The sequence below is a fragment of the Acanthopagrus latus genome, chromosome 10 (genome assembly GCF_904848185.1).
Source record: "Acanthopagrus latus isolate v.2019 chromosome 10, fAcaLat1.1, whole genome shotgun sequence".
Classification (NCBI taxonomy): domain Eukaryota; kingdom Metazoa; phylum Chordata; class Actinopteri; order Spariformes; family Sparidae; genus Acanthopagrus; species Acanthopagrus latus.
The window spans coordinates 8,075,000-8,084,506 of NC_051048.1; the positions used below are offsets into that span (position 1 = coordinate 8,075,000).

At 46.8% G+C, this 9,507-nt stretch overlaps 1 protein-coding gene across 4 annotated transcripts; it reads right to left on the reverse strand.

Moving 5' to 3' along the window:
- Nucleotides 1–7: 7 nt before the first annotated feature.
- slc7a7 (solute carrier family 7 member 7) lies at nucleotides 8–9,145 on the reverse strand. Of its 4 annotated transcripts, XM_037112696.1 has the most exons (12): nucleotides 8,985–9,145; nucleotides 8,444–8,497; nucleotides 8,136–8,269; nucleotides 6,641–7,277; nucleotides 3,943–4,068; nucleotides 3,540–3,684; nucleotides 2,965–3,088; nucleotides 2,779–2,882; nucleotides 2,575–2,671; nucleotides 2,282–2,431; nucleotides 1,528–1,711; nucleotides 8–763 (listed from the first exon to the last, which is right to left on the reverse strand). In XM_037112696.1, exons 4-12 carry the CDS (start codon nucleotides 7,131–7,133, stop codon nucleotides 696–698), a joined length of 1,491 nt encoding a protein of 496 aa, XP_036968591.1. In that variant the 5' UTR covers nucleotides 7,134–7,277; nucleotides 8,136–8,269; nucleotides 8,444–8,497; nucleotides 8,985–9,145; the 3' UTR covers nucleotides 8–695. The 4 variants fall into 4 exon arrangements, with proteins under 4 accessions (XP_036968591.1, XP_036968592.1, XP_036968590.1 ...); XM_037112697.1 differs by lacking the exon at nucleotides 8,136–8,269; XM_037112695.1 differs by lacking the exon at nucleotides 8,985–9,145 and having other exon boundaries at nucleotides 8,444–8,592.
- Nucleotides 9,146–9,507: the final 362 nt, after the last annotated feature.

A 9,507-nucleotide genomic window follows, 5' to 3' on the forward strand; every position in this document is an offset into this window, starting at 1 on the left:
AAGTCAGTTTATGTTGTCAACAAGTAATTTTTTATTATAAATACATGTTTGCAGCTCAACTGTCTCAAACTCTTTCACTTAGACACTGTGGAAAAAAAAAGAGTTAATGTGTGTAAAAATAGCCCTTCACTACACCTCGCCCCTGACAGTATAAAACTTCTTCCCCCACATTAGTGAACACGGAAACATATTTTAATCTTTACTGCTAAATTTGCTTTGTTCTAATAGTAATATGATAAAAAATAACAAGGTTTCTATGGTCAGCAGTGCTTTTAGTTTCAAAGATGTTCTCCTGTCCACCTAAAACAATTTAACCATAAAAATAATAATTGCCACCTTGCAGTAAAATCGAAAAGGTATTACATGTATGTAATTTCACACAAGATGCTTGTCTTTACATAATTAAATAATCATCTACTACAGCTGTGTAATAGAAACGGGTGTTTGTCAGGAGTGCATTACAATGTTCTTTTAGAGTGAAATCTTGCCAACAAGCACCCGGGCGCCACCATTCATGCATCGTTAACAACAATGACTGGTTGATGATTGACAGGCCAGAGAGCTGGCTGGCGTCCGGCTCAAGCCCAAATGTGACCATCCGCTGAGGCCTCGTGGCGGCAGCGACTGTCCAGGATGAGTTCAGGTTGTACATTTGTGCGTTTGGGTCTCCTGCAGGGGCGTTGGTAAGCAATCGTCTACAGATCCTTGTCCATTTCGGTCAGAACAGAGTAGCACACCTTCTGGATCAGCACGCCGGATTTAGCTGAAAGAGGTGAAGACAGGAGGATAGTTAAGGCAACCTGGTCGTCTGTTGTTGTCCTGAATCCAGCTGCAAACACTAAAAACAAAGTTCACATCTCTAAAAACAATAGCCTAGTGTTGGGGCATACTCTACCTACTACTCTACCTGACTGAGCCATTTCTAGCACTCATTTGAAGTAAAGTATGTTAGGCCTGCAAAAAAATTCCCAGGGTGCACCACAGTTCTCAGGAGCACCCCTTTTTGAGGTGGCTTACTACCAAAAAAGTTAGATCAATCCGTTTTACAAAGAAGTAGTTTACAAGTAGTAAATTGTGTAGATGTGATGATTGAGGCTTCAAGAGTCCTGTAAGATTTGGTTTAGTTACCTTGAATGTGCTTGAATTACCCCAAATATAAGAATAGATGATAATAATGATTATCCATAAAATAAAATTATAAATATGAGATGTTTTAAATGTGGTTTTAGAGGGTTTACACAAAAAGTCAGATGACTTCGTAATTATTTTCAGAATTGTGCTCCAATCACTGCATTAGGGATGAAAATGCATTTTTCTTTACAAAACAAAAGCATTTCATTGCATTTATAGTAAAAAAATACTTATATAATACTTACTTATTCTATAAATGGATGTCTATTTTTTCTTTTAAAAAGTATCAAGAATATATTGTGTGTCTCTTGTTTGTGTATAAAGGAACCAAGAAAAAATGTTCTCAGTGGGGCCATTAAATATAAAAATACATGACATCAAAGCTTCGGCTCTCACCAATGAGGCTCCGTAGCCGCAGTGGTCTCTTGTGGGCCGGAGTGTAGCAGCAGAGGAAGTAAACAGGCACGCCAGACAGGGCGATGCCGATACCGATCAGGGAGTTTATGGTGTCACTGTAGAGCGGCACCACCACCAGGAAGACGGTGAGGAAACAGAAAACGATGGGGTAGATGAGACTGAGCTGTGGGAGGAGAAGAGAATTTAAGAGAAGTGAGATGATGCTCCGAATTCCCACATTGACAGCGAAATAAACAAAGAAAGAAAGCAGGTCAACTCCATTTCCAGTACAACAACAACGCTTAGATATTCTAACTGTGGCTGTGCCATATTAGTTAGCCAGATGTTACTAATTTGTAGCCTTGTGATTATTGATGTAGCAAAGCAATACACTTCCTGAATTGCTGAATCACCTTATTTTCATGTTAATGGAGTAAGAAAAAATCCCTGTCATTTACAGTTATTTTAGTATTACCAAGCTTGTCACCTAAAGGGGATCTTTGTGGCTCCAGAGGGAACTGCACAAAGTAAATAAATAAATAGTTGCCTCGAGTGATGTCATTTGAGTCGGCGTGTTTTTGTTCTGGAGACTATGAGTCCAAAATAAGAGGTGTGGAGCAAGCAAAGTTACAAGGCTTTTAGGTAGCACTTGCGGCTACATTAGCCACTACTAGCATAACACGCCGGAATCTCAGACTAAACACTACCCACAGTTAGGGTTAGGGTTGCACCAACTGCAGTAGAAGAGGCTCACCTTCAGCGGTCTCTTTCTGTCCGGCTGCTTCCAGCGCAGGTACAGTTGCCCCAAAATGGACAGGCCGACGAAGAACCAGTAGCTGAAGCTGTAGTAGTTGATCAGCCTGAAGACATCTTCAACACACAGGTATATCAGAGCCATGATGCCCTGCAGAGACGTGCAAAAAAATCATCGTAAGTCACGACTGAAATGCGGGGAGAGTTTTTTTTTTTAAAATTTTTTCTAAATGTGCAACACATAGATGCCAGATGGAAGTATAAGTGGATAAAAGATGATGGGTGTCGACTGACGTTGAAGAGCAGGGCGGGGATGGGAGTGTAGTGGGTGACATGGATCATGCACAGGTAATCAGGCAGGTGGCCCTCTCTGGAGCCCACGAAGAACAGCCTTTTTAGAGACAAAAAACATGCAGCACAGCAGTGATGAGCGACAACCAGGCAATAGGTGTTGGAGTAAAGTGACTGAAAAGCAAATATCCAGTTGCAATCGCTCACCTGGAGGACGCCAGGATGGAGGCGTTGAGTCCTCCGAAACAGGAAAGAGCCACGGCAAAGGGAATGGTCCAGTTCATCACGCCAAACACCTGGTCCGCAAACGTCTGGAGGGAGAAGTCTGAACAGTGAAAAGCTGCACTTGGAGAGCCAAAGTAAGGTAACATGTTAAGGATCACATGCACTTACCACTGCCACGGCATCACTGTCCAAGATCGAATTGATGGGGAGGATGGTGTAGTAGGCCACGTTGGTCAGGATGTAGATCACCGTCACTATGGGCATGGAGATGGCGATGGCCAGCGGCAGATTCCTGTAGTTCCCGCGAACAAACAGCAGAGGGAAGCAGAAGAGGTGAGATACAGGCTTCCTCCAGATTAGGGAGGCCGCGGTTCAAGATCAGCCTCGTGGACGAGGGGAGGATGGGGATGGTCATAAGGTGGGGCTGCTTGTCACCTAATCTGCCTGGGAACTCTGGGAACTCTGGGAGAGGCTTGTGACCCAATCACATGTGCGGGCCCTTCGGTGGTGGAATGTAACTAAGTACATCTAATCAGGTGCAGAATTCGAGGTACTTTTCTCTAGAGGCAAATATTGTAGTTTTTTTACTCTGTTACATTCGTCTGACAGCTTGGGTTACGTCTCAGATTACAGCTGAATCACAAACTCTCTCGAGTCGATTCGATCCAAATTTAAGACCCCTGCTTCCATTCCAGGTGTTGGTGGCTTTTACGCACTGGAACGAGAGAAAGTGACCCCCTCACCTCTCTGGGTCCTTGATCTCCTCTGTGACAAAGTTGAGGGTGTCCCATCCGGAGTAGGAGAACAGAGCTGAGTACAGAGCCAGAGCGATGTGTCCCGGATCCTGCGAGGAGCCTTCGAACAGGCCCTCAAAGTTCTGCGTGTGACCTGGAAGACAGCGACGCAAACTGTTTGGTTAAGAATCGGTTTCTTAATCTCATTCCGGTCATTTACTTAAGATCATAATTCAACGCATCTAGGTGTTGGATCTGATAACATTTCAAGATATTTTAGAGGGTTTAAAGGGGCAGTTCACCTCAAAATCATAACATACATGCAGTGTCTCTTTACAGAAATCGTGACCCGGAACGATCTGGACGGATAAATATCACAGCTAAGAGGGAAAGTGTATTTGCATTTGGGCACCTTGTCCGATCTTCACCAGGCCGGTGATGATGACGGCGATGAGCGCGATGACTTTGGCGTACGTGAAGAAGTCCTGGACTCTGGTGCCCCACTTCACGTAGGCGCAGTTTACAAAGGTCAGCAAACCTAAAGGGAAGCGACATCCATGAATATTACTCACACGGAAACACACACGCAGAAACAAATCATTTTACAGTCTCAGTGGGTGACATTTGCTCTGTAAACTGTGAGTGTGTGCCAGCATGTTTCCGCGTCAGAGCTCAGCGGATTTAAGGAAACGCTGCTGCTGACTCAAGCAGACCGGCGTGTTGTTTTTCAGATGAGGAAACAGCTGAGTGCAGCACATACAACCTCACACACACACACGCAGGTACTGTCGTGCCGGACTAAGTTCTAAAGCAATAAAGGGGCGTTGTGCAACAGCCACAGATCAGATGACCTTCTATAATTCTGCTTGGTGTTGACTTGTGACCCACAGCCCGAGTGACTGATTGTAAAAAAAGTCAAAACTGCTACTTTCCTCACTGCCCTCGGTCACTTCGAGCAACATTGATGTTGTTGGGAAAACATGTTTTCATGCTTCTTTCTGTGACTCTCTCTGACCTCTTATCGGCACAAGGCCCTCGAAGACTTCCAATAATCATTATGTCCAAGCCTTTTTCAAAATAAAAGCACCAATTGACATGTAAAATCTTCCCCGTTTACACAAATTCTTGTGCGAACCAGCTGAGCGCGGATTTTATCTACAGTTGTGCTGAAGTTCATTCAAAATAGACTCCAGCTCACAGACTGCACCCACCACGCTGACCTCCACATCACCCAGAGGTCCGAAGACACCAAAACAGGATTACATCACCGCCCCCCCCTTCCTCCACGTTGACCACCAGAGCCGCAGTGAATCACAACACTATCCCCTTACAGCAAATTGACAGGTACAGGATCATAACAAGTCCGCTCACAGCTGGAGGCCCGGGTCAAAGACAACAACACACAACGGGCCAGGCGGAGGCGACCAGCGATGAGTGATGGAGACGGAGGCTCTGCCACACAGAAGTAGAGGCGTGGTGTGTTGATAGTGAAAGTTTAGAAGGGTGGGAGGTGCGGGATCGGGTTCAGGAGGCCGGCCGACTGGTAGCGGAGGTCGAATGCGGTCCAGCTGTGAAGCGAAATGGAGCTCCTCGAAGCTGCGGACTCACGTGCGGACTTTGACAACCAGGGGTCCAGATGTTGACAAGCTAAAATCCGTTCAATTTGTGTTACTGAGCACAGGCCTGTGATGCTGTTTTTCATATTTCAAACTTTTAAGAGCAATTTTGTCAAACTAATAGTTTCCCCGCTTCGTGATTGAACTGCAGATGTCAGTCACGTGAAGGTTCCGACTGACATTACTGATGCGATGTGTATAGGACTTCTATTAGGCGGTAGGTCAGGATCTTGACTTAAAAGATGAAAATATGAGACAGCGAGTGAAAACATTTTGTCTTAGTGGGTCACATGTATGAGATTGCGGGTCAACTTCATGATTATTAGGTACTAAAAAAAGGAGGCAAGGCAAAGTTTTTAAAGATAGGGAGTGAAAATTAAGACAACAATTTGAGTTTTTAAAGAAAAATAAGTCCAGTTTATGAAGTTAAAAATCAGACTATCATTTATTTGTTTTATCATGCACACTTTTTATGGTTTTTTGTTTTGAGTTTGTTGTCGTGAAAGGTCTTCCGTACATTTTTTATTTCAGGCAACGTAAATTTTCACGAGAAGTTCTGCCTTAATCTTTGGAAAAATAGGATGCGAAGATGAACTTTTATGACCGGAAAACTCATTTCAAAGGGGGATAAAACTGAGGCACGGATGGAGCGCAAAGTCTCCAGAATGTGCGGGATGTTTTTCAATAAGTCCTTCGCAGCAGTGTGTTGAATCCTGTGCTGAGCTGTCAGTGGCCTGTCAGCCTCTCAGGTCAGAGTCTCGCTGCAGGGAAGGACTTTACCTCGCGGCTATCAGCACTCTGCGTCCTCCTCCGAGCTCTGCTTATCGGTGCGTGGCACAAGTGTTGTGTGTGTTCATTCAGGCATGTCTCTCAGGTAGGTGGGAGGGTAAATGAGTTATCAAATTGCAAAAGGAGCACAATATGTCCTGTATATTTATCAGGGTTTGTCTAAGAGATATCCGCTCTGTCTTCTGGCCTCTTGTCCGGTTGCCCGAGTGTTGGTATTTCTCGGCCTCCGGGGTTGTTGCTCGGTTGCCCCGGTGAGCAGTTTTGTGATTTTCTCCAAGCGATCTTGTTGGTTTGATTAACTCGGTTTGTCAGCTTTGCTCTTTCTCGGAGCCATTGTGCTCAAGTTACCTCGGCGATCTGGGCCGCGTCCATACATGAAGCTGAAGCACTTCTACACTTATGAAGAGTCTCCCGCTGCTGCTGACGACTCTAAAGCTCTGAGGTCAAGCAAAAATATTTTTTTCTGCTTGCTTTCCCTAAATCGTCGCACAGGTTTTCGCCCAGTTCCTCTTTCGTCAGATGTCAGTGAGTCTTTCTGCTGAATTCAGCAGTTGGTGTCACCGCGTTTCACTTCTCTAGTCTACAAATCTCACGTGCTCTCTTGAATATGGGAAACTTACTCAACTCTTTTCGTCACTCAATCACTTGTACACTGACTCATCCTTCTCTCATACACACTGCCACACACTCCAGGTTTCTACTTACATATACAAGCAGCCGCCAGCAGCCTGTTGGCGAGGTACGGCGGTACACAGGTGGGGAAGATGGGCTGCACCATGTAGTTGGAGAACGTGATGGCGATGACGGCCTGGCTCGTTGGCTCGATGATGAGCAGCGAGGTCCACAATCGGATGAAGGCCAGGAAAGGCCCGAAGGCCTCCAGGATGTAGGCGTAGGAGGCCCCCGACTTGGTGATGGTGGTCCCCAGCTCGGCGTAGCACAGGGCCCCGAAGACGGAGAAGATCCCCCCGACGGTCCACACCACCAGGGAGAGGCCGTAGGAGGCGCTGTGCATGAGGACGCCCTTGGGCGACACGAAGATCCCCGAGCCGATCATGTTCCCCACGATGAGGCAGACCCCATTCACGAGGGAGATCTCCTTCTTCAACTTCATCGACTCGTCGGAGCCTTCAGATTTCACAGACGGGGGGCCACCACGGGGCGCCTCTTCTGTCGGGGCTGGGCTGTAGGACGCCATTGTTCGTTGATTTATCAAATGGTAAAGCTATAAAAATGTCTCCTGGGCGGGACTTCAGTCACGGACGCCGAGCTCTTTCTCGCCTTGCTGTGAGACGGAGGACTTCAACTTTTCTCCCGGTTATCTCTGATCATCTCCTGCCATCTGTGGAGAAAACACACGGGAGAGAACACGCTCGTAAAGTGATGCCGTTACCATGGAGACTGATTACTCCGTCCTTGTTGATGTTTCACTCCGTTCGGATCTGGTCAAACAAAAGCATATTTCAATGGCCCAGGCGCTAACGTGGGAACAAACAAGGGGGAAAAAAAAAAAAAAAGAAACACTAAAACAAAACAACACAAAATACCACAGTGGCATAACACGCTGTTCGATTTGAGGGCGGTTTAGTGGATCGGAGAGCCATTAGGCCGCTCGGCAAATGGCCTTTTAAGGTTGAGTGTATTGACAGAGAGGGGGAGACGAGCAAACACGCCACATGCCTGAAAACACCAGCTCTTCATTAGTGACCATACGTCTTCGAGACAGCGACTGAGACGTACACACACACACACGTTTTGAATTCATAGCTTCCTAAGAATCCACCTACACACACACACAAACACACCCGGCAGGTGTCGGCACAGCGGCTGGTCATGTGTTTTTTTTTAAAGTTCACCCTCCCCAGCATGAATGGAGTTCGGGGCGCGCTGGGCGGCGCGCTCATTCACCTTTCTGCCTGACCAGCTTCAATGAGTCAGAGTCACTCAGAGTTGCCTCTATCAGATGTACGACTTTAAATTTTGGTAAAACATTAATGGAGTTTGGAACGAGAAAGGGTGCGCTCTGTCGGGGACAAGGCGGCAGTGACATCCAAGTGAACATCTTGAAGAAAAGTTTGGAGTGATTTAAGGGTAAAAAAAAAAATAGAAGACAAAAAAACATTTAAACATCCAGAATTTTGTGGCTGGAAAATGAGAATTTGGATTAAAACTGTCGCTTCAAGGTGATTTCAAGGACTACCTTTGAGTTTTCCGGGTAACCCAGGTGACTTTTCGCCTTCGAATCCCTCCAGAGTGTCTTCAGGAATGTGAAAGCGCACTCTGATGAGCAGAGATTAATCCGACGACCAGGGACAACAAAAAACACCTCTGAGCCTACAGATAGAGAGGACAGTGTAAAAAATTGATCCCAAGATAGGAAACAGAAGACTTGAGGTAAGTAATTCAGCCGGCGAGATACACAGAAGAGTCCGAGGACGCGCACGATGACAGACTTAAACAAGGACGTACAATGAGGAGAAGGTAAGAGTGGCTGTGAAGTTCAGTTACCTTCAGGCGGCAGCAAGCAGCAGATCAGCAGCACGTGTGCTCAGGAAGGAGTGACTGCGAAGGGAGACAGTGAGACAGTGGATTCAGTCTTCCTGCATGTGATCAAACGCTCGCCGCAGACACTGAGAGGCGAGGCTCTCCCAGAAAAAGGTGGGGGTGGGGGGGGGTGGGGGTGCAAGGTCCAAAAGGACTTGCTGATAAGTAGCTCTTAGTGAGTTACTCAAGGTCACATCCTGGATTTCGAGAGAGAACAATCCTGAAGCGCTGCAGGACTGAATCTGACACTGTACCATCCTGAGAGCCATCATGTGCCAGTGTGAATCACACCTGAATCACTCACTGTTGAGGACGCAGTGATTTGCTGAGCCTTCTTTAGGTCACAAGTTCAAGGAGGCAGATCAACAAGACAACACGTGGAATGATATTACAGGTTAATAACTGATAAATAGGCTCGACCCTGTGCTGTATCAGTGCCTCATCAGCAGTCAGATACAGTGAGGCAGGAGCTTTAGGTGTGTGTGTGTGGGGGGGGGGTTCTTACCTTCTCCTAGACGCGCTCCTGTCTCCTCCTGCGTGTCCCGATTGATCCCAAGTAAAGTCAAACTCTGTCCACCTCTCCTCTCCTCTCCTCTCCTCTCCGGCTCGCTCCCTCCTCTCACTCCTCGTTGCCTCCGTCCTCTCCCTCTGCAGCCAATAAGAAGCTCCCCCCCTCCTGCCTCGCTCGTCTTCCTCCTCGCTTGTTTTGAAGGGCGCCCTGTTCCTCCTGCGCTGCTGATGTTCATGTGGCTTTTATGCACTTCTGGTTTCTAACGCCTCGCTAAGGAAACGACTCAGACGAGCGGGGTGGGGGGGGAGAGAGAGGGGGGGGGGAGTAATTGCCTCGCATTGTGCCTCCTGAGTGAGTATCGCCTCGAGATTAAACGGTTTAATTAAATTATCGCGCTCGTCAGACAGACCTTATTAACCTTATTAAACGTTTACAGGTGGGCCTTTGATGGGTGTTAAGGGAAGGAAGGTTGGACAAATCAAAGTGCGTGATAAATGGTCCGGATGTAACAGCAGGG

What these genes read in the sequence shown, in the direction of transcription:
- slc7a7 (XM_037112697.1), bottom strand. Translation starts at nt 7,133, where the DNA reads ATGGCGTCCTACAGCCCAGCCCCGACAGAAGAGGCGCCCCGTGGTGGC. An exon ending in GCTGGCGGCTGCTTGTATAT is followed by an intron (nt 4,069 to 6,640) that starts GTAAGTAGAAAC and finishes GCTTCCCTTTAG; the next exon opens with GTTTGCTGACCTTTGTAAAC. An exon ending in GAGATCAAGGACCCAGAGAG is followed by an intron (nt 3,089 to 3,539) that starts GTGAGGGGGTCA and finishes CGGGAACTACAG; the next exon opens with GAATCTGCCGCTGGCCATCG.